At 33.9% G+C, this 25,630-nt stretch overlaps 1 protein-coding gene across 1 annotated transcript in view; it reads right to left on the reverse strand.

Moving 5' to 3' along the window:
- Positions 1-25,630, reverse strand: part of CEP128 (centrosomal protein 128) — a 129,503-nt gene that overhangs the window by 58,754 nt on the left and 45,119 nt on the right. Inside the window, exons 13-18 of the mRNA XM_062577300.1 lie at positions 21,191-21,541; positions 17,686-18,336; positions 15,012-15,176; positions 12,830-13,006; positions 9,612-9,671; positions 6,887-7,079 (exon numbers count right to left, since the gene is read on the reverse strand). Of these exons, the coding sequence (XP_062433284.1) occupies positions 6,887-7,079; positions 9,612-9,671; positions 12,830-13,006; positions 15,012-15,176; positions 17,686-18,336; positions 21,191-21,541 (1,597 nt within the window). The remainder of the gene's footprint in view (positions 1-6,886; positions 7,080-9,611; positions 9,672-12,829; positions 13,007-15,011; positions 15,177-17,685; positions 18,337-21,190; positions 21,542-25,630) is intronic.

Consider the following 25,630-nt stretch of genomic DNA (forward strand, 5'->3'; position numbering starts at 1 on the left):
GGTAGCAATGGAGACTTTGTCCTCATCAAAAATAAAAAGGAAATTATGCTTTCTTAACTTTTAGTTTTTCCAGGGTAAACACTGAGAGATCTAAAAGAAGAAGTCAAAAAGTTACTGAAAGATTATTGAAAGATTCTGAAAACCTTTTATTTTGGGTAAAATAACCACCAGCTATTACATTTTTCAAGCAGTTCTCCAATTTATTATTTTAATACTCATGTATTTGTGCCTCAATCACTTATTGTGAAAATGGGTTTCACCCTAGTTTAAATATTGCATGAAAAAATATTTTTAGCAGTTTGTTACTTTTAAAAATCATGTAGTTAAAAGAGGTAGATCGAAATTTCCTAGCCTACCACTTGAGCTTTTATTATGTAATCATGCCTCTGTAGCCCTTCCCACCAGCTAAAGAATTCCATTTCTTTCAGTTTCTGTTCAAATAAAAAGTTTTCCATTTCACAAGTCTGCTTTCAGTGTCTTTACTGAACCCTCTCATACCCTTCTATCTCCTTTTTGAAACAGACTAAGCAGAGAAATTAAGGTTGGTTGATACACTCCTGGGCCTGCAGAAATTAGCTCTGGCTCCTTATTTCTTTATTCCCTTTTTTCCTGTAAAACTTCCCATGATTTTGGGCAAGACATTTTGCCCCTATGTCTCAGGTCCATGTTCATAAAATAAACACAGGAAGTTCTGCCTGAATGTGAGGAGGAATTTCTTCACTGTGAGAGTGACAGAGCACTGGAACAGGTTGCCCAGAGAGGTTGTGGAGTCTCCTCCTCTGGATATATTCAAAACCCACCTGGATGCAATCCTGTCTAACCCACTCTAGGTGACCCTGCTTGAGCAGGGGAGGTTGGACTAGATGATCTCCAGAGGCCCCTTCCAACCTTACCCATTCTGAGGTTCTCACACAGGCATTTTAAGCATGACAGAATACTCATTAAGGACTATGAGGGAAAACTCAGAGCCAAGCAGACCATTCTAGGTGCAGCATCCAAGATCATCATCGCAACAAAACAAAATTCATTTTTTCAAGCACAGTACCAAAGTGAGCAAATCGAACCACTGAATCCTATGCTTTCATGGTTTTGGTATTCAAATTAGCACATTGCAACAAAATGCATCAAAACTTAGAAAAAACCCTCTATATAAAGTATATTCTGTAATTTTATTCTGAATCATATTGACAACATTAAGAAAAGAAGTATCCTTCCTTAGTTTATTTAATTTTGCACTTACAAAATTATAGCAAACTTCTTGATTAAATTTTCCAAGAATGCTACTTTTCTACATTTGTTCAAGAGACAGAGCAGATGCTTTCTGTTGACAAAACTAACCAGTAACTAAACCATACCTAAATCTGTATGACGTATGGGTGCTACCAGGCTCAAATATCAACTTTCATTGATTTATGTGTTATTTATATATCTGTGCTTTTCAGACTACCCAAACTAGTAAGATCAAAGCACATGAGAGAGGTCTGGCCCAGGTCTTGGGGGCAAATCAGGAAGACAGTATTTTTCCTACCTAAAAACATTTCTCTATAAGATCCTTATGATATGAACTAATTTTGGAACAAATCTGCAAGTCCACCTTACTGTGCTCAGTGACCCCAGGCACTGAGCACAGTAATTTCTTCTTCGTAAGAAATTCTTCTTAGTAAGAAATTCAATTTCTTCTTAGTAAGAAATTTGAATTTCTTCTTAGTAAGAAATTTGAATTTCTTCTTAGTAAGAAATTGGAATTAATACATTCTATTTCCTCAGATCTTGCCCAATTTGTTAAAATATTGAATACTCAGTGCAATGCTATTGAAATAAACTTGAAATGATATTTATCTAAGAAATTACTTCATGAAATATCATATTGGATGGGATGCTAGATAAAGAACTGGTTAAATAGTGAAGTGCCATCCAGGCAAACAATGAAGGTACAAGCTCTCAAACCCTAAAACCAGCACCAATGCCTTCTTCAGTTCATAGGTATTTAAAAATATTCCCAGTTTTCTGAATTTCTCCCCTCTTCTGGACACTATGATCATCAAGACGAGAAGACAACTGCAGCCAATCTCACCAGAAAACTTATAGAACTTCTGTTACTTTGCAAATAATCCTGACACTCTATATAATATTACTGTATTTTTCTTAATTTCCTATTCTCTCATTCATCAACCTTTCCATCAGCTTATTTATATTTGTCACTATTACACTGTTTAAACAGCCAAATTACACTCTAAAGTTGGGACTGCGATAACACTAACACTTCTGTAGAAATGCATAAGAAGTAAAAATTAAATCAGAAATTAAACATTATTTAAATTAAAAATCTTTTAAGAATACTTCTAAATAAAGATTGCAAGGGGATTGTTTTGAAAAATCTACAAGTAGCAGTCATAGCTAGTTAGTTCATCTGAACATTCCTCAATTTAGACTCAGCTGGCAGTTTGGGGATTATCAAACCCTTTCATCTGCACCAGAAGCAACCACAGGAGGGGCAATGCCTTGGAAGAATGACTAGTAGTAGATGTAACTACAGAAACATCTATGGCAACTTACAGCTGAAGTCTTTGACTACTGTTTCAACTACTTCAGCTGGTGTTCCTGGTTCATATTTTTTATCTGAGATTGCTTTCTTTCAGCTGCTATCTTCATGCCTGTGTGACTCTGTATCATCAGCAACAGTATGTATACTGGCCCCAGGCCTTAAACTCAAATGCTGGCCTGCATTGTCTGCATCCTGTCATCTTTTTGTAAGTCCTATTTCTCATCCTTTATTTATGGGAATTATAAAGTGTATTTACTTTTTTATATTATAAAGAAAATTAACATACATGTAACAGTATTAAAAAAGCATTATTTCCTTATCTCCCTTAATGAGCATCTATCTCTAGAAGTAGACAGAAGAAAACATCATTTACTTAGAATTACAAAAACCGTAACATGTCAGGTAACCAATGTAATCACACACATTTGTAGTGAATACATGAATGTCCATTGTAACTAGAAGGCACAAGATTACTTTTTTTTTTTCCCTGCTCAGTGAAAACCAGTATTGTTTACCACACTTACATAAGTAACTATATTCAGTTTAATATTTTTTCCATGGTACTTCTGCAGATAGTTTAAAATTAAAATCAATGCTCTGAAAATTTGACAAAGCCTCAACCAAATCAGGTATTATAGAATTAAAAATATAATCTGATTTGTATTGTTCCCAGTGCACTTAGGCAACTAAGGCCTCAGGAGATCATCTTAGCAGTTATTCAAAGAATACTAAAACAATACTAATATTATATCATGGTCTTGGCACTATCATTTTAAACAAATGAAGGATAACAATAGAAACATTCAAACTTAAAAGATCAAAGCATGTTCTCTTTTAAAGTTCCTTATTCAAAAGCAGAAGTAGAAAATCTTGATAGCATCTTACTGTTCTTGTAAAGAAAATAATCTGCCCTGTTCTACAAAACGTTTACAACATCTTTTTGTTATTATTAATTGTTACTGCTATTCTTATTCTGTTATTACTTGCTTTATTTTTGTTAATGCTTCACAAAAGAATTTTCAATAATAATAAAGTCAGCCACTAGAAACTAAATCTATTTCAAAGTTTAGTCTGATCTGAGTCTTCCTCAATCTAAATACAAAATGACTAATGCTTAAAAAACAGTAATTATTCTGTTTGATAAAAGGAGTGCCCTATTGTTATCAGTATTGAGCCTTAACTGTTTGTATGGAATAAAGTTTGTATGGAAAGCACAAGAAGAGAAATCCAATAGGTGACAATTTCTTCTGAAACTGAGGCAACTAAAAGATATTGCTATGAAAGTGAGAAGTGCAAACATATTACATAAAAAGATTCAAAACAGATGACATCATCCATACTTATAAGCTATATCAGCCCATAATGCATGTCAATACTTCTGTAGGTTTACCTACAAGCCAGACTTTCAGTACAAGTACATAATCTTTATCGCCCAGGTTAGTGCCCACCTTTTATAAATGTAAAAATACAGCCTCTCATTATGCAGTCTTGCATATTTTCAGACTTGGGTAGATTTTTCATTTCTGACTCTTTCAGATAAAATTTTGTTAGAGGATCTATTTAAATAAGGAAATTCTGATCCTCGGACCCAGTGTCAGTTAGTCCATTTTCTCACTGACTATTTTCACAGTCTTCCCTTTGTTTGCATCATTCCTCTTTCTGAAACCAGTAATCACCATGCTAGCCGTCTCTTTCTTTTCTTGGATTATTTTCCTCCTAATTCAGCTTGTCAGATTCCTAGCCATTCACACATTTTTGATGCTTTCAGAAGCTTACTCTTCTTCTGGTAGAGTATCTTACAGAGAGCGAGTGAGCGGGTGAGCACTAGAGAAGTTGAGAACACTAAGAGAACACTTGAAAATATTTTCAAAACATTCAGTGTGGGTCTTGAGGTAATTTTAATTCTTAACACCATGAATGAAATTCTTCTAATGAAATTCCTTGCCTTCCTTCTTTTCATATGAAAACTTCAGGCTCTAGTTCCTTTGGTTACTGGATGATGTTCAGAATTCTCCCTTAAAGACTGTTTATACTTTTTTAAATGCATTTTCCTCACCATCTGTTGTTAAATTATTGGCTACTTGAACTTTTGTTTTATATAGACTACATTTCTTCAGGGATTTATTTCTTATGTCACAACACATTGAGAGATAAACTGAACAGAACTCAATTTCTTAGAAGAATGTTGCAGGTATAAGTCTACAGTGATTCACATTTCAAATACTTAGTCAGACTGCCTCATAAATGATCTACTAGAAGGAGCACAGAGGTGCATGAACAGAATGACCTGAGGTATGTAATATTTTCCAGAAATAAAATGATACGAGATTTTCAGCTTGGAAAAGAGAGATGACAGAAGGGAATATGATAAAGGTCTCAAATCATTAATGAAAGTAAGGTGATTAAGATATGTTACTTACCCATAACTGGCAATGTTTAAACTGCTTAAGTCATGTGTACCTTTTAATAGCAAACAAGTTCTTATTTATGTTTTCTACTTGAGAAATTTTCTTGTCTTTTCAGCAGAGGGCCTGATCTTCCCTTAACCTACTGCACAGTATACAAAGCAGGAGGTGTACACTCTTATCAAAGGGTAACCTAAAGTTATCTCTTAAACTGAAGATTTTCTTCAAGTATGATGAGAAGAGAAATCTACACACACTGTTAACTCACATTTACATTACCTCTGAGAAACAGTCCAGAATTTGAATATTTTATGGGGCTATCCAATTCTGCTCAAGCCATCTGTTACGGAATTGGATGATCTGGGCTGCCATTTAACAAATGAAAAAGGAACTCAACACATCTCAGAATCTAAACATAAGTTTTCACTACTCTTAACATCTTCAGCTGTATTATGCTTTTTATTCCACCATTATGTTTTTACACAGTTATAATACAGGACACAAATTATCTCCAATTAATATGGGAATACAGAATTATGTATTGACAGCTGTTAATTCTGGTTTTATCCAGCTTAATCATGCGTGGGTCAGTACACAGCATGTAATATCTGACTAACTTTCCAACCACTTAATAAAAATCCCCTCAAAGTAAAGGAAACTTCTAAACATCAGAGCAGTAAGTATCTGGAGTAACCTTTTAAAAGGAGTAATGAGGGCAAATATTTGCCTTTGAAGATAAAGTTCCACAAATTATGATGGTACCAAGAAAGCCAGTGACTCAACTTTATATGCACAAATTCTTCCTGATCAAGACCAATTTTACACTTCAGTTTACTTTTGATTTAACAAGAATCCATTCTTACATGGTTAATAATAACCAGTAATCATTTATAAAACTGAAAAACAAAGCTTTTTGAAGATGAAAATAAAGGTACACTGTAAATTGTCTATTTTCTGTTCACTATAATGCTTTATTTTACTATAAAAATATTCTTTATTGAAATAATGTGCTTAATTAAACTACAAATGACACAGTATAAGTGATCTTGAACATGTATGAAAAGCAGAATGATGAAGAGTGAGATCTTCCTGTCTTCCTGAAATGCTAAGAAAAGGAGCTCCTAAAGAAAGGACAAAAGCACGTTTCTCTACTCCTAAAAGCAAAGTCCATCTCTAAAAAACTGTAAAATAATAAACTACAAGTACTTGGAGTAATATTCAGAAATGGCTCTTGGCTTGAGGATGCTGAGGCCAGCCCCACCAAACTTTACAACCCTTAGTAAAACCTGAGTAGTATTTCCCTTCTGTGCTAAGTATGGATGGTGTGGACGCTAGCACACAACACTTCAGAGCAAGACATACACATGTACAGAGGAAGCACACTAGTCTTATGTGGTATTCCGTACATAACATGGGTAATTCATTTTAATTAGCAACAAAGCTTGTATTACTCCTTTTTGCAATATAAAAGAAAGGATGAGAGGAAAATTTACCAAAGTTCTTTGCACATCCAATTTAAGCAAAAGGGACTGCAAAGAACTTGGGATTGCTTTGGCCTTTTTTTTTTTTTTTTTTTTGACAGATTAAAAAGTAGCATAAATATAAATCAATGCTGCCTTGGAATATTGTATAATTTCTGCTTCAGGTTGCGAAACGCCTCAAATAGTACAAGTGAAAAATAATTTGTACGCCTACTGCCTATGCTGCAAATTCATGTGTTATTCAGCCATCGTACTAGGCTGAAATGTAGTTGTTGGCAAAAAGGTGTATTTAACCAAAAGGAAACAAAAAACTGTTTTCTTGGTTATCACTAGCCAGTCACCAAATTAGAACTTGTAATTACTAGTCAATAAAATACATCTTATGCACCACAAGAATCATAATTAGGAGTATTTTAAATATCTCTTTAGTAACAAAAATGGAACCAGCAACTTACCTCTCTTTTCTCTGTGAACTTCTTCCAAAAGTTGTTCTTGCTTTTTTATTCGTTTAAAGAGAGATTGATGTTCAGACTCCTTCATCTGCGCAAAGTGCTTGAGCTCTTCTCGGCTCTGCCGTAGGTAGCATCGCAGCTCCTTTTCCTTACTTTCTCTCTCCTTCACCTCCTCACACAGCCACTGAAGCTTAGTCTACGTTAAAAATAGGGACAATAAAAAGGAAAGAATTCTAATAAAAATAGCAGGACATAAATGTTAACTAAGCAAACTACCTTTGGATTGTATGCAGTATCATTATGCAGTAATGTAAATAATAAATCGTTGTGCAGTAATAGCTACTTATTTGTGGCTATTACATATATCTATTAGCATTACAGCTATTGTGTAACAATAATAAAAGAGGATATTCAGAAATATTAAAAAGGCACATCTTGACCCTCAAAAAACCTCAACACACATAAACATATTTTAGCTGATATCCTGTAAATAGAGAAGCAACACACAGATTATTTACATCAGGAGCATAAATTTGCAGATACACATATGGAAATTCATATTGAATTAGGGTATATGTAGATACCAGGAGACATTCTCCCCTTTCACAAAACCTTTCTCTCTCCATCCTACATTAAAGGAATTTAAAGCATTCAATTGCATTAAAAGTTAAGTCACAGCAATCCTTCAGGGTCAGCAATAGAAAACATTTAATATTCATACAGAGGGAAAAGGAAAAGAGAACTCATAAATATGAGAATTTATGGTCAATACAGTAAAATTAGCAGTAGTAAAAGAGAAGACCACAAATATATACTAATGACCCAATTATTTAACTAGAAAAAGTGTTGGCTGTCACTAACCCCAAACTCAAGTAATAACGCACTCTGGACCCAGAAACACAAAAAAGCTATCTTTTACTGCAGTGACCAAGGACTCAAAGAAAGAAACTGAGACATGTTTCAGCTATTAACTATATGCCTACATTACTTTTTTCTTGTACAAAGATGCAAATCTTTTCTCCCTAATATTTTTAAATCCAAGCTATCTTACAGTATACAAAACAGATCTGAACAACACAAAACAATAGGGAAGATTCAGACTACAGCCAAATTCTGCTGCCCACTGATGACATGCTCCTGAAAAGTGTGATAGTCAACAGTTTGATGGATAGCAAAGCAATTCTTCCCCTTAAAAATTTATGTAATAAAAGCAGATGGATAGAGAGACCCATGAAATATACAGCAACAAAGTACAAGGCACATAAGATGGAAAAATTTTAAAAAATGTAAACAAAAAGATTAAAACAAATGTCCTTAATATGTTTTAAACTGCATGGTCTGGAAATCAGTGTATTACCTGGAAACAGGAAATGTAACGAAAAACACTACGAACAAGCTGTGTATTTAATATTAAAGTTCTGAAGTCACTTCTGAAAAATTATCTGTACTTGAAGCAAATTTGTAGCTTCTAGAAATAGACAGAAGAATCAAAAGCCAGATGAGGTAAACAAGACCAGTTCTGAAAAAGGGACAGTTTGTAATTAATTTGCCCACAAAAACAGTTGACAATGCGAACAGAATATTTAATTATGTTTGGAAAATATCATCACCAACATAGTTACTATTACAAATAAATTTCCCATCCCTTGGGCTAGATGTAAACACCCTGGATTTCAGAAACTTAGGAGAAATAAGACAACTGCAGTTTTTGAATATTTTTCTGCATTGCAATGACCTAAAAGTGGAAATATGGCTATCTGCAGTGGCAAGATATTCCCAGATTTATATTTCTTAAATACCTATCCTCTTCACTTTTGTGAATATTTTCACTCCATATTAGACCAAAAGTAAATAAATAAATGAAGTAAAGGGCTTTAAGTTCTCATTCGTTCTAGCCTCACCTCTCGTAGCTAAAGAAACTTATCTGGCAAACATATGCAAATGATTGCTAGGTGCTTTTCGAAAGGTCTTTTCAATACAGTCAGTATAACTTACCTAAATACTGAAAATACTTCATACATAACATTTCTCTTTTGATGCAAATCTTATCTCTGCTATTTATAGTAACAGTCTCCCTTGGTCTACATGTCCTACATAGAGCATCAATAATCTTAAATTATCTTACAAACAAACATTTTCAATTTGTCTTCAAGGGGGAGGGGGAGATGGAAGAGTTGCAAAATGAAAAGCAAAGGTTAGAAGTTAGTATTCATCCCTTTAAGTAACCTTCCAAGCATGTGTGTGCCCACAATATAGGATTCAGAAGCTTCAAACAAAGTGGGAAGAAAAACAGTTCATTTTCAAGAATCCACTCTAATACTCTTTAGATTTAATAAAGAACAGTCTTATTTCAAAAACTTTTCTATAACCCCATAACTTAATCTACTGGTTACATTCTCATGTTTTTCTTACCTCAAAACAACTGACAGAGTGGGAAGTGCTGATCTAAACACTATCAATGCTTTATTTATTTATTTATTTATTGCGAAAACAGCATTGCTGTTAATCTGGCTATAGAGGTATCTTTTGACAGAATCATTTTCTAGATTTTGCTATCACTTGAAATAATAGTCAGTGAGTACCAAGATTGCTGCCAAAGGAATGCTTTTGTCTTTTTCCTTTTCCCTTTTGCCTTTTCAAACACTTTTTGCTAAATAATTATAAATGTTGGATACTAGCTTATTCAGTAAGATTTGACAGTAATAATCTCAAGAGGATTCATTATTACCTTTGTTTCTGCTAACCAGCGATGAGGATCATTCAGCAACACAGGTGTAAGTGCTATTGCCTAAGGAAAATTGGAAGAGAAAGGAATAGGCTTAGAATAAGGAATTAGGCATCAAAAAGAAAGACTCTTCTGCTTACTAAAAATCTTTCAGTAAACATTCTTTGCTAAAGTCCACTTTAGAAATCATATCTGTAAGTGTTTTGAAACAACCTTTTAACTATGAATTAGTCACATTTAAAGGTAAATTTTGTTTAGAGGTACAACTTAAGTAAAAAGTAAGTTGTTATAATCCGAATTTGTGTACTTTTAAGAGTCACTACATTGATGCATGTTCAGAACATGCTTGGAACATGCTCAGCACATATCTTTTCATCAAGATAAAAAAAAATTAGTAAAATGCATTTCAAAAAAAGCTTTACAGTCATTCAACTGTTTTTTCCTCAATTCTGTAGAACAAAATAGTTTCTGCACACAAAGTAGAAGTAGCACAATCTATTCTTGTTAGTCATTGAATTTTTACCAGTATATCTACAGAAATGCAATGTGCAGTTATTGCACATTGTACAGTGTGCAGTAAATACCTATTTCTTGTTTCATCATGAAGCAAAAAAGGATAAAACACTAAAATTTTAAACATCTATGATTCATGATATTCTTTACAGTGTCTCTGTATAAAAGACAAATCACTTATTCTGAATACCCGAAAGGCAAAAGAAAGAATGTTAATCGTCACTATTTTTCATTTTTTAGATGAAAAGAGAACCTATGCTGGAATGTTTCATTAATACTTCATATAACAAGTAAATGTGATATATCTCTTTTCTGCAATCCAGCTGAACTTTATATATTTAAAACTTACTTTAAAGATACTTTCATATATACTTCCTCTATTATTTACTTAAAAAGTTGTGATAATGGATTTTTTTTTTTTTTCATTTCACAAGTTGGTAGACAAGGGGGAAAAAGCAGTCCATGCACACCTCTCTCTTAATGGAAATCCAGTTAAAAGGAAGTTCCCATTAACTTTATGTCTGATTCATCCCTTGTTTCATGTGGACTACCTCATGCCTTTCTCTAATTTAAAGTTTTTGGTTTTGTTTTTAATTTATCTCATTTTGCAATTCAGCAGGTCTTTATGTATTTTTTGGCCCATGTCCCGTAACTTTGGTAACAAGTCTATTTTTTTAACATGTATTTATGTGGGCTTTACTATCAAAAACTGAAACCAAAGGAACCTAAACTGTACCACGTGCTTACTTATGGACAAATAGATGTTTTACATGAAAATGATTACCACTTTTGGACACAGCTGAAAAGAAATGATTCAGTCTTAATGACAATGACTTTACAAAGCAATGTATACCTAAAAGTTCTGACTTCCATGTCAGTAAAACTCATTCTTTACAACTATATTCAAACAAGGTAGTGTTCAGTTTAGAGCTGAAACATGACCAGAGTAGTTACTGAAAGTATAAGATTTCACATAACAATAAAATGTTTGGAAATGGTTGAAAAAAATAAATCTCAACAATAAATCTGCAATTCTTTTTTTAGAGTATCAATAGCTGGAGATTATAAACAATTCAGTATGTTTTACTTTTAGGAAGATTAAAGTTGGTGCTTAATTTCTCTGAATATCGATATTTCTTCTTTGAAAGGAAGAACCTGGCTGAAACCCTTTCATACTTTGACAATACCTGAAGTACTGAGGAGAGGAACAATACAATAAAGGGATTTTCTTTCTTTCTTTTTTTTTTTAAAAAAAAAGGGGGGGAACTTCCACAACAGACAACATAAAACTGTGCTACATTAACTATCTAATCAAAAATTCAGATTCAAACCTGTTTCAGTTTGCCAACAGTAAACAGTTCAAGAGAATAATTAAACTAAATAAACAAGGAGATTTGTGAAAGCAGAGATCAGCAGAGCTTTACCCAGAAGACAAAAACTCTGTAGGATGTCAGAGGCAAGTTCAAGATGTCACCCTTAGATGGACAATCCCAGAATCTCACAACTATGTCAGATCATAAAAACCTAGTAATTAACCACTCATTTGCAAAGGTACAGAGGAGGAAGCTTGTTAGTCAAATATGTTTTCTTAGAAGCTGCTCCTGGTATGCTATGACATTGTGTCAAGGTCACACGTATGTGAAGAAAAAAAGACACAATCATGTTACAAGACTGAAACAAAGCATCTTCTCTCCAAACAATTAAGCAAAACAGGTGAGGAGGGAAAGAGAACATAGAAAATAAAATTAAAAAAAATGTTAAAAGAGATACCAAATTTTCCAGTGTTGCAGCTGAAATATTTATATTTCAAAGGCAGCCCAGTGCAGCCAAGTTATCATGAAAAGCAGAGTAGGAAAGCATGCTCTGCTCTGAAAAGAAAAGACAAGAAAGGTGTAGTCTAAGTGTGCTTTAAGGTTTTTAAGGTTAAGATGTCTCTAGCTCAAGTATTTGTGATATAAGTACACATAACGCAAATGAGTACAGGTAAAAGCTGACACAGACTGTTTTCTTTATTCTTACCTATGTGTCACACTGATTTAAGACTAGTTAGGTAGAATCACCTGGAGCGAGAGACTGTTCTGTTTCTGGGGAGCAAATGAGAATGCTCAGGTGAAAAAAAGCTTCCAGATGGGATGCAGGGTGGCAGGACAAGAAGAGTTGGGGGAAATGGTGAAATCACAGCAAACTACACGCTTTCAGAAGCTCAAGAGTTTCAGTTTCTGGAAACAAGGACCTGATTCACAAGCAGAGAGTAGGTTAGAAAGCCTTTTCATCTCTAGCATTTATTTCTCTACTTCAAAAAAAATGAAATTGCTAAATTAAATTCTAATAAAACCTGAGGACAGGACAGAGGAGTTTAACTTTAAAAACCTTTCAGGTCCGTAAGGGCTTCCTAATAAGAAGAGGGTACAGGGAAAATCTACCTTGAAGCTCTGGTTGACATCAAATCCTTTCACATCAACACAGAGAGCACACTTATAAAAACCACTGGTGAAATAAAATGGTAACCATTAGTGTTTAGGCAGATCCTCATAGTATCTCACTCTAATACACGGCAATGTGCAGCTAGATTAGCTAAACATCAATAATCTTACTCTCCATGAATTAGCTATACCAAATATGTGCTTCTCAGATAACAATGCATACAAATTCTGCTACAATCATCCATTAAGGAGGTAACTAAAAATCTGCAGCAGACTTAGAATTACTTTGAATTTCTCTGCAGAGTCCCGAGAAAGAATTTCACAAGCAGCATCAATTTCACTTCCTATCATAGTGAGAATGGATTCCTGTTCCATTTCTAAATGATGCAGATGATCCTTGAACTGCAGTCTGGCTTCATCCATCCTTCTCAAATGTTCTTCTTCATTGCTGATCTGTTTGTCCTGGAGCAAAAAAAGAAAAGCAAAACAAAGAGAAATTATTACATTAATAACATATCAATACCTCTTCTTGTCTTAAACTCACATTGAACTCACTTCAGAACTGAGTTGAGATCTTTTCCATGTACCATAATACCTTCTTGTACTACTCACTTGTTCCTCTCTTGACTATCCTTATTCCCTTGTAAATCAGTTATGAAGGAACTGCTACCAAATCCAAACCCATCAATCATAAAGCCCAATTTCAGAGTCAAAACTCTACATTCTGTCATAAAACTCTTTCATTAGTAGATAAAGAGCTCACAGTCAACACTTCTTATCTTTCACTCTAAACTTGTTAGAGGCAGTCAATTTCCAGCATCACAAACACAGCCCCCTGAAGCAAACCTGTATTTGCATTCTATGCATTCTCCAAGAAAAAGTGTTCAGAGAATAACTCATGGGACAGTGACCAGAGAGAGGAAAGTAAAGCATTTTAGTATTAAGACCCAATGCCATAAAGATAATTAAACACAATGTATACCTTTTTAAAATTCAGATTCACTTTCTTTATGTTTACGAGGTCTCTTTACCTCATCTATATTCAAACTGAATCCTATTAATTTTAAACTCAACACCTACTGATATTGCGTATATTTATCATAACAAAGTATGAGTTTAAAATTAAATTGAAAAACTTGAAAAGCCACAAAGAATCTACAATGCCCATGCGCATCTGTTACTTGATTTGAATAGTTTGAAACTTTCTTGAGCTAATCAAAAAATCTGATGACTGTTCAATGGTCCATGAGAAATGAATGAACAAAGCTCATGTACTAGACCAAAATAAATGATTATATCACAAAATTTAATTTTAAAGGGATGAGAAATCACTAAATTGACATACAACTGTAAGAACTTTAAAGCCAAAGGTTCAGATATCCATTTTTTTTAATTGAGGATACCATGGAAAATTTATAAGCAATTTTCTGTAGGATGCACATTTTTTCCTTTTTTTGAATTTTAATATATAAATCAAATTAAATTTGTCAAAGATGAGAAACAATCTTTCATTTTCAATGTTGTCAATAAATCTCAATCCACGTACAGAAATACTCAGCCAAAATCACAATGTTGCAGAAGAAATTTAAGATATAAGCAGCACTACATAAAATATATTGACGTTAAGAAAAACACATTAAAAAGCACTGTTGTGGGATCAAATCATGTATACCAAAAATAAAACTCAAGAAAGCAGAAAAAGGCATTACAAAATAAAATGACTTCAGAAACTCTGTATTCATCAGTAGGTTTTTGACAAGCAATGTTGATAATTAAACGTATTAAAATATTAAAGGTAGTGAGAATGCAAATATTTGACAGCACGCGTGAATAAGCTGAATATTAAGCAACTAGATGGGCATTTATCTCTAGAAAAACAAAGACAGAATGAGAAAGTACCAGGATGAAAATGTCTTGGAAAAGTTTGACAAAATTCTGTTTGCCATATTTCAAAAACTTAAACAGGAAACAATTTTCATTAAATTATAAATAATTACCTTTACTGTTATTACTTACTTATCCACTTCAAATTTTCTATATAAAATTTAATTATAAAATTTAGAATTATCCTATAACTTTAATTTATATATTAAATTATATAATTATAGTTAATTTATAATTAAATTATATAATTTAATTATAAAATTAAATTATATAATTACACTATAACTTTAAGAGAATGTGAAAAAAAATAGAAGAGTTTGGTTAGATATTTGTTAGTTACCCACATTAGATTTAAGGAATGCAACAGAACCAATATTCCTCCTTCTAAGATCTGCAATCTTTAGAGGGATACAATCCATGACCCAGCTACAGCTCTTTTGCCTTGTTACATTTACACACATTCTTTAATGTCTGCATGTATTTTTTTGCATTTTTAAGTAAATTCACCATTTTAGATATTTATCTGAAGTTTAAATAGAGCTGTGAGATTGATGAATTATAGTCAAAAAGCAGGTACACTTACCTTTTTCTCCAATTCTTGTTTTACAAACTCATATTTTTGCCTAAGTTTTATATTTTCCTCTTCATTCTGGGTTAATTCTTCTGCCAACTTATCACACTCAATTTTTATCTTCTCCAGTTGCCGACACTGAGTCTTGACTATGTTCTTCTCTTCCACAAGTTCCATCTGATGATAATAAGAGAACAGAAAACAAAGTCAGAATGCAGGTTATTTTATAACACTCCCAGGGTATCAAGCCATGGGACACAATTAGCGATGAATGATTATATGCCATTTCTTTTACATTTAAGTTACAGTAAGTGCAATCATTTGTATGAACATGTAAAACATATCACAGATTCTGAAGACAATCAGTTAAGCAACTCATATAGTAAAAATAAAATTATTATATGCTATGACTTAATATGACTTATTTGTGATTAGCTATTATTATGACTTATTAACGTTGACAAAAAAGTTAAATGATACGGATTTTTCCTTTGGAATTTAGAGCTGTCATGTACATCATCCATAATGCAAAATTAAGTGCAAAACAAGATTGATCAGCTTAAAAGAATACTGATGCCTGCCAGGTACGTTGCAAAATTCTCTAAGACCTTGTAGCACCACATAAGGTTTAAAAAGCAGTAAATAGAAGTCTCAGATTCTGCCATTCAACTCTGCTACACTCATCAACTGACATCATCTTAAGAAGCTTAGTGCTTACACAACTTTTCCACTAACAAATTCATTTGGAATCAGAAAGTCTAGAACTGTGTCATTTCATTTCAGAACTCAACATTAAACCTACATTTGCAGGGAAAAAGCTTTGAGGAGTTGCATTTTTAATTTCTACAATTCTGACTATTCATATAATGAATATCAGGTAATGATAATCACTGAAAACTGACTGAAACTGGCAAATATAAGAAATTCACCAGAAAAGCTAAGAAGAAAATTATGCATATATCATTATTTGAAAACAGTTCATATTAGTGAATTGTGGAATCCATACTGTGGGCATTTATACACATATAAAATTTTATATGTATAAATACGTATCTCTAGATAATCTTACATAAAAGACTAACTCTTGAAATTGCTGGCAGACATGAGGATATATTGTGGATTATAATAGTAAAAGTACAGAGCTGCTTCAAAGCAAAGGAGAGCAAATAGTAAAATTAGGGGATAGATTCCGGTCTCCTGAACATATATCTGATTAGGGACCACTAAGCAAACAACTTAATTTCCTGTGTCTAGATTATCCATTTAAAATAATAACAATAAAGACATTTTTGGTCATTCGTAGAGACTTCTTTAGAACTGAGCATTATAGATTCTATAGAAACAGAGTTAAAAGCTTACATCTTAGTTCCAGGAGTCCATTTAAGCACCAGAATCTCAGTACTAACACAGCAAGCTCCTTCTCAACACAAACACCTCACACAAAATACTGGTTTTTTTTCCAGTTCTAGTTCTTCTGCAACATACAATATTCTTATGTTACCTCACCACTACCCAAAAAATCCTCAACTACTCCACAGCTTTAGAATCCAGTGCAGCATTACAGAAGATTGGAGGAAAGTGAAGCAGAAAGTGTCAGGTACAAAATGCAAGAAAGAAAAAATTGTAGTGGATCAAATAGCACTTCTTTTTACAAGCTGTGCAGTAGTTGGTCCTGTAAACTCAGGGCTCTGCACCCCTGATACTCTGCTACTCACTCACCAAAATTCCTATTCAAGCTAAGATTAAGCTTTAGGTCCTAGAACTTTGTTATATTTTCACTTTACTTCCTAAGTCCCTCCTAACTGACCTTTATATTTAAGTCTTCATCATTAACAACTTTTGTACAATGTAACGTATGTTTTGTCCAACTTTTGTAGGTGCTGTTGGGAAAAGGCTGAGGTATAAAGAAGGTCAAGATTGCCATTGCAAAGGACAATTGTTTTCTGGGCTAAAAAAAACAAAAACAAACATCAGCCTGATAGGAAAAGATAACAGAAAACCAAGTTTCTGCTAGATTTCCCTAAACTCAGTCTTCAAAATCATGATATATAAAAATAGTTTGATAAAAAGCATGATAAGTTTACCTTAACTTGGAAGAAAAGTCCATCCATAAAAGTAAAACTCAATTGCAATACAATGAAGAGTTCAGGCAGAAAGAAACCAAATCATCAGTGTGATGACTTGACCTCATCAGACACCCTTTAGACTGATGTGATTATCTCTTTTACTGTATTTACAGTCCCTGTAACTACAGGGACTGTGAGACCCTACCCGGCTTACCCTACTAACCTACAACATCCAAAATCCTACTTCAAGTTTTCTACTCTTCTCTGTTTTGTGGACATAGAACTGTTAAAAAAAAAAATGCATGTAAATTAAGGGTTCTTGGAAAGTAAATGAAACACTGAAGTATATTTTCTTAAATTCCATTTTGGTACAACTATTAGTATCAATATTCAGACCATCATTACAATCATGGATCAGACGCATACACACTTTGGTTACTTTTGAACTAAAAAAAAGCTTTTGACTTAGACCTATTAACAGTTAGTAAAAATACATTTTTATCCTGAACTTATAGGATGACCTGCAATAAAATACATACATTAAAATATTTTAAAGACCATGCTTCATTAATGTCAATAAAGGAAAAAAGAAAGTTCGACAGTGCAATTATTCAGAATACCTTTAGCATCCTAATCTGAGCCTCTGCATCATCCTTTTCTTGCTTAAGGAGCTTCGTTAACTCTTGAACATTTTGTTCATGTTTGATTTTAACATTCTGTAACTCTGACCTAAGATCTGCCAGCTCCTGCTGGTGAACTTCTCTTTCCATCTTCAATTGCCTGTTAGCTGAAGTCATCTCATGACGCTTAGATTCCTGCTGTTTCTGGAGATCTGAGAGGTTCTTATGTAACTCCTTTCTGGTTTTCTCTTCCTCTGCTATTCTGTTTGTTAGTTCCGCACGTATAGCGCTTAAGTTTTTTACATCTGCTTGCATTTCTAAGAGTCTTTCCTGATCTTTTTCATGGATCAAATTAGTAGTTGCAAGTTCTCCTTCCAAGTGTTCCTTTTCAACTTGCATCTGATTTTGTATAAAGACCTGCTTTTTCAACTCATTCTCCAATTTATTTACAGTACCTTGGGCTTCTTTGATCTCTTCCTCCAGAGATATCTGATGAGACTTCATCTCATTCAGCTTTACCTCTTTGCAATGGAGTTCCTCTTCCTGCCGGGCCCTCTTTGTAAGCACATCATTCAGTTCCTTCTGAAGGTTTTCTATTTGGTGTATAGCAGAGAGAAGCTGACTTTTGAGATCATCTTTTTCTTTCACAGCCTAGAAAAGAAGAAAAAGAAATCCAGTACCATATATAGTATGCAGGACAAATATGAGGATAAGAAAGTAAGGATATGGAGTAGCAAATGTCATGTTTTGGGCTTCCTTTCCCCACCCCAAGAAAATATCAGTGTTTCAACCTTTCTATAATTAGTCTGCAAATATTTGGAACATCTCATATAAATGCAAACTATACTTGTAATCCAGTTTTCAAAACCTGCTATCATCTCTTTGAAGACCTTTATCAGAATTAAAGACATCAGACTAGCATTTCTCTCTCTCTCTCTCTCTCTCTTATTTCAAAGCTGGTTAAATTACGTTTATCTAGTTGACTGAAGCTTATCACAAAATGTTGCATCTAGATGGCTTATACCTCATTTGGAAATTCTCTATGGTATTGCACTGAGGACATGAAATGTTTGTGCTTTTTTTTTTAATGACTTGCAGTTTATATGATATTCCTCCAATAAAGAGTTGATCTTCTAATGTGAAGAACTTATCTCACTTGTTGGCAACATGCTGATGATTTTTTAGAGTAAGAAACAGATTGAAACCGTTTTATAAATAGAGGTAAAATCAAAGCAACTGCATTAGCATTTTTATGCATTTGTTGTAGAAAATGTTAAGAACAGAGAAAAAAATCTATGTCAAAGAATCCTACATAATATCTAAATGAAATTTCAGTCTTGGATAGCAGTATGAATTGACATTACAAAGACTGTGTTAGTCTATGCCTTTAGAATAACATTGGTTTCAGAGCATTTGGCGCACACTGCTTGTTTTTCCACAAATTTCTCTCCTCTACTGTCTGTTTCTCATTTGTCTGTTATAAGAGATATACATGATTTCTAAATGATTCAAGTTTTCTTCCTTTCTCTAAACACTTTCCTTTACCTAGATGGATGACCAACTTCTCAATGTTTAGGAATCTTATTTCCCAAAACAAGTGGGCTAGGGCTACACTAATACGACAAGATGACAAAACAATGAATTGTTGATAGGTATAACAGTGAGCATGGACACACCAGATAGTGAAAAATAGCTAGAGAGCATGGAATAAGCTAGAGATTTCAGGAGAGAAATAGCAACTCCAGAAGAAATGACATCTTAGATCTGTTAGAGTTTATTAATTTCCGTTAAGGATTAGCCCCATCGAGGCTTCTCCTGTACTTTTGACTGTACTTATATATACTGGACACGTACCAAGCTCAGAAAACATTATTAAATCAGGCACAACACAGGAAGAATACAAACTGACAGCATTTCACAATACACATCCCCTGAAAATTACAATCTTTGAGTAAGACAAAGTAGAGGATGGTATGAAGAGATCCAGGTCTAGGTCAAATCTAGTAATCCTAGGTTACTAGAATTTAGTAACCTCTATATAGTATACGTGCCACCAGAAAATATGTAAAAAGAGGTGAGAGACACTCTATAAAAACAAACTTAGGCCATACAATATCATACACAGTACCAGCAGGCCATGTGGATTAAGAGAAATGCTCATGACATGAAGCTTAGTGCTATCCTGGACATGATAGCACAGACATCTTTTGACACAATCACTAGAAAATACAAAGAACCACAGCCTCAGTACAAAGAGAACAATGGTTTGCACTACTTTTCCAACAACAGATAGAATGATGGCATTGACACTGATGTGAGGGTTTGCCTTTAAAGCAGCATGTCAGGACTAGAAAAGTCAAGGAATTCTGCATATTAAAGAAAGACATAGATTTTTTCCTGATGAACTTCATGGGAAAAAGAACAGAGGAATACAAGATATGGCATACTGAAGAAAAAGACAAATGAAAAGACCAGAAATATCACATGATCAAATTCTGAAAGGATTCTTTCGAAGAAAAGTTCTGAAAAACATAAGGAAGAGGCTAAACATGCATGAAAAGCATTTTTTTAAAAAAGAGTTAAGTTACAAACAAGAAAATTCATAAAAAACACAAGAGCGTCTCTACCCAGATGAATAAGTAGAAACTGCATGTTCAGCATAAACAAAGGTAAGGATTCCCTTTTTGCTGAAATCTCCAGATTGAATACAGGATGCCCGTATGTTCCAAAGCTTGAGCGTTCATATGTGCACACCCTCAAACAAACAAAAAATTAAGATCCTTCTATTGTCACCGAACAACAAATCCAAACTAAGTTGTCAGCCTTCTGAAATCTCAGAATCTCTGGTCTTTACTGTCAATAAAAGGTATCATTATACTTTTAGAATCTAAGCAAAACTTAAATACAGAATGAAATGAAAAACATGCTAGTGTGACCGAAGTCCATATATCACTATGGCCTGTTTGTTAGCAATCTGAAATACATGGTGAAAATAAATACCTACATGATACCTAAGACATGACTACTGCCTAACACATGATATAATGAATAACTTGAACACGGGTTATAACTTAATGTGATTACAAGTTTATGAAAAATAATGTGGCACAATTTCCTCATAAAAGTTAACTAAAAATGAGCTAAATTTACTTATTCAGTTAACATTTAACATAAAATCAACAATAATGGAGAAACTTACCTTACCTTTTCACAAAAAAAAGCTTTGGTTAAGTGAAGAGACTGGAATAAATAGCAGATAGAAGAGAATTTGGAACTTTATACTTGATAGCTTCTGATACATGTTCATCTCAGATCATAACAACTGAAAAATATTGCCATCTATTGCTGGTTTGAATTCTCCCTAGAAACTTCACTCCAGAACTTAAGGTGGATTATAAATTGCAGTTTACACAAACTCCTTATCTTCACATCTAAACTAAATGAAAAGGGTACAAAACCAGAAAAAGCAACAACAAAATCACACAACCACACACATTGCTCTCACCTGACTGTTCTTGTTCATTAGATCATTGATAGTTTCATTTTGTTTTTCCATCTCACGATCCAGTTTCTTACATTTCAGCTTCCACTGTCTGATGGTTTCCTGTGCTCTCACCTTCAAATCATCTTTTTTTTTCTCTGTCTCTAGCCTGAGTGCCTCTGAATGCTTGAATTCGGTGAGGTATCGTTCTGCTTCCTTGGCACTCTCTTCAACTTGCTGAGCTAGCTCAGCAGCCTGGAGTTCAGTTTGCCTACGTCCACTCTCACAAGCCTTGTAGGAACTCTGTATTTCCTTCAGCTGGTCCAGCATTTTTTGCTGCTGCTTTTCCCTGTTTTCCAGGTCAGATGTTAACACCTGAAATCATCATAGTAAATTATGAAAATTCAAACCCTAAATATACACACTATGAAGCCTTGCCTAACAATATACAGTGATACTTAACTCACATTCCTATCTAAATTAAGAATAGCATAAAAGATCACTTTGACTACCAGTGAAAACCTTTTAGCCCACGGAATCTCCCTATGTGCAGTGGTTTAAAAAGAAAAAGAGAAAAACAAAAAAAACCCACCATCACAACTTTACATGTTATAGTATAATATAGCATTAAGACACAATATAAAATACAAGGCTAATGTATCTCATATTATATTTCAGTATTTGTTCCTCTTCTGCTTGTTTATATTACAAGTGCAAGAAGGAATCACTGACCAATATCCTACTATGTTATGTGCAATTACAGAATAAAGCAGAATCACATAATGGCGGTGGAAGGCAGCTCTGGAGATCATCTTGTCCAACGTCCCTGCTCAAGCAGGGTCGCCTAGAGCATGTTAGACAGGATCACATCCAGGAGGGTTTTGAATATCTCCAGAAAAGGAGACTCCAACAACCTTTCTGGGCAACCTGTTCCAGTTCTCTGTCAGTCTCATAGTCAACAAGTTCTTCCTCATACTCAGGCAGAACTTCTTGTGTTTCAATTTGTGCCTGTTGCCTCTTGTCCTGTTGCATGGCACTACTGAAAGGAGTTAAAGCAAAACGTACAGAGACAAATATAAACAGATAGGAAGAAAGAAAAAAAAGCAAGGAAAGAATAGCAGTCAGCATAACAGAAATCTACAGTATATGAACTAGTTATGAAGTTTTATGGAAGCATCACGATGAATGTTTCTATTATTATGGTATGAGTATGGTATAGTATGGGTATTATGGAAGCTCTGAAGTATACCAAGAGATTACAGTGGCTCGGTGGATGTTTCTAGAACAAAACTGCAAGGTATCCATTTGAAATGTAGCAAGCACGTTAGAGCCTACAGCATCACAAACGTATGCAGAGGTGATCTCTCAATACTGAGTGAAATATGTTAGAAAATATAAAAAGCAGAGAATGAAGTATTTTGAAAATAATAAAAGCTACATATCTTGAATTTGGCTTTATTTCTGAGGACAGCCCTCTGAGGATAGGAAGCCATATTCTCCATGAACCATCTGCAAAAGTATACTCAGAAACCAGTTACTGAAGCTTCGCTATCACAGCTGAAGTTTATTAAGCTGGTCAAGTAGAATATTTTTTATTAGTACTCTGTATTTCAGGCCCCTTCACACTGATTTCATACCATTCAATATTTTCATTAATGAATTAGAAGGATTTACGGTGCCTTTTCTGTAGTCAGTCACAGATACTATCAAGCTTAAAGGAATAGAAATACTTCAGAGAAGAGGCCAGTTTTCAGAAGGACTGAAACAAATTGGAGATATAGCCTGAAATAAACAGGAGGTAGTTCACAATACACAAAGGAAGAGTACTTTGCCTATGTAAGAGTAATTGACTTTTCAGATATAATGTGTAGAATGACTGGTTAGATAAATGCCCTGCCACAGTTTTTTTCCAACCAAGTCATTACTTCCAGGGAGGCCCTAAACTGTCCCACTCTTTTCAGGATAGCATTTGCTGTCCTAGCAGCAAGACTGCATGTGCACCCTGGCACGTGACAGTCTGTGGAACTGCCAGAGCACATAGCCAGTGGAACACATGGAACGGACAGCTGCCACAGGCAAAAAACAATCAGTCTAGCATTTTACTCATACCCAAGATGTATTTACAGAAGGAGGCCTGCAGAGAGCAAAACAGGAGTAGGATTATCCACTGGGCAGGCAGTTTATCAACTGTAGGATGAACATTCCTATTTTAGACACCACTGGAATACATTAAAAAAAGCAATAGGTAAACACATTAAGGAATAGGCAGGGATAAGTCCTACAGAGGTATTAAAATGTAAACATTAACATAAGTACCTTATATGGAAGCATTAACTGACACAGAATTTGTGGTGGTTCCTCTGTAGTGGTTTCACCTGCACTGGAATTTGGGATGATTTCTCAGAGCTGGCAAATCACTTGATAGCTAACACACTTCGTCAATTCTCATGAGTTTGTGTGTGTGTGTGTGTTGTTTTCAACTGCTGCCCACATTATACTGTTCCACCTTGATGTAGCTCTCCATTGTTATTTCAGATCTGCACCTCAGAAATGAGTGTGGGTATATAGCAAATCAAAGTGACTACAGTCATCCTGTAAAATAAGGTAATTTTTGGAGAAGAAATCCCCTACTTTGACTAGTTCGTTTCTGATAATCTCAGTCATGAGTGGGATGTAAATTCCCATACATCTTTATATGACTTTGGAACACTTCATAGCATTTTACAGTTTCTGAAACTGAGTAAGTTCTTTCCCTCTAAAAAGTTGATTTTATTAGATTTATATGGTTGCTTATTACTAATATCAAATAGTATTTTGGAAAGAGAATATTGTTTAGTCAAGAGATGAGACAGAGGACACCTTGAGATATCATATAGATACTTTTGTCCTTAAGTGATATAGATGGATAATTTTTAGATGTGCATTTAGGGATTACTGACAAGTTTCCTTTGATTCTCGTATTCACGTATGTATTACTGACAAGTTTCCTTTGATTCTCGTATTCACGTATGTATACTTTGACATATTTTTCCTCACTGATTTATTTTTCATGAGGAAGATGCAACATAGTCAACAGTTTTGTGCTGCAGGCAAATTTTAATGCCAGAGTTGTCCTACAAATGAGTTACCTAAGTAAACAGTTTTCTAGTAATGTTTCTTATGCTTTCCCTAGGCATGATACATTATCTTTTTTGTATCCTCAACACAAACATAAAACACATAAAAGTAATTAAATAACATTATTTATTAAAAGGTATGCTTAATTCAAAAATTAAAATGATTTAAAGTTCCAAGTTAAGGTTGAAAAGTATAATGTTAGATTTCCAAAATAAATAGCAAATATTCCACATTCACAAAAAGACAGAGGAATTGACAAATCAAAAGCATATCCACAGGCTTTGAACAAACTTTGACAGTTTAGTACAAAAAAAAAAAAAAAAGACTACATCATTATTTTCATATTCATATTATTAAAACAATCGTAAAGGTCATGGTTTTGATTAAATGATTGGAACTATCATGTAAAGCAACTAATCATTCAGCAATGGTTGTCTGAAAGGGGTATCATATTTCGCAAGGTATGCTGTACTGTCCACGTTTATTGTTCACATACTGCATTTAAATTACTTTTTGTAGAAGGCAGTATCAGCAGATTGTATACAGCTAATGCAAAACACAAACTCTATTCATTAACTTAAATTACTATATAAGTTTTAATGCCTGTTTCTAATTTTATGAGAATTAAGATTGTTTTGATAGTAAATAGTAACTATGTAAAAGATATCACTGGAAGAACATTTTACTTTGCAGCGCTGGAATGTGAAAGTAGGACCATAGAATTTTGTTTTGCAAGGATGACCTTAACCATTATTTTAAAAAAAGAAGGAAATGAGAAGCTATCTCTACAACTAAAAGTAGTTGATAATTAAGCTGGCTATTATACTATTACACTTTTCAATTTCAATGTATTTTCAAAAACCATTACATTTCACATTTAAAATTTTATAAAACAAACAGCATGTGGCTAGTGTTCAGCACAACATTCAAACATGAAAATCATATTTTATTTTACAATAGCAAAATATTTCACCTTCAATGTTTATACTTGCGTTCTACTGTGGATTAGCCTCCCACCCATTTTCCTTTCAGCTACAGAATCTCAGTTCTAGGGGCATTAAATATGCATGCAGACAATATATCACAAAAAACTATCATTAATGTAAGGCACAACTGGATTATTTCCTTTGTACAGCTGTTTGTATGCATATTCTACTGCATCCAGAATTGTACTGAATGCAAGTTCAGCACAGGTTGAAAATGAGATAGGGCCTGGGACAGACCCTTTGAGGACCTATTCTAATAAAATGTATTTGGCACCACAGGGTTTTTTGTTGGGCCTTTTTTTTTGTTTATTTGGGAAGCAGAGATTTTTTCATCAGTGTCAAGGGTAAAGTACTGTGTTAT

The sequence above is a fragment of the Rhea pennata genome, chromosome 5, assembly GCF_028389875.1.
Source record: "Rhea pennata isolate bPtePen1 chromosome 5, bPtePen1.pri, whole genome shotgun sequence".
Lineage (NCBI taxonomy): Eukaryota > Metazoa > Chordata > Aves > Rheiformes > Rheidae > Rhea > Rhea pennata.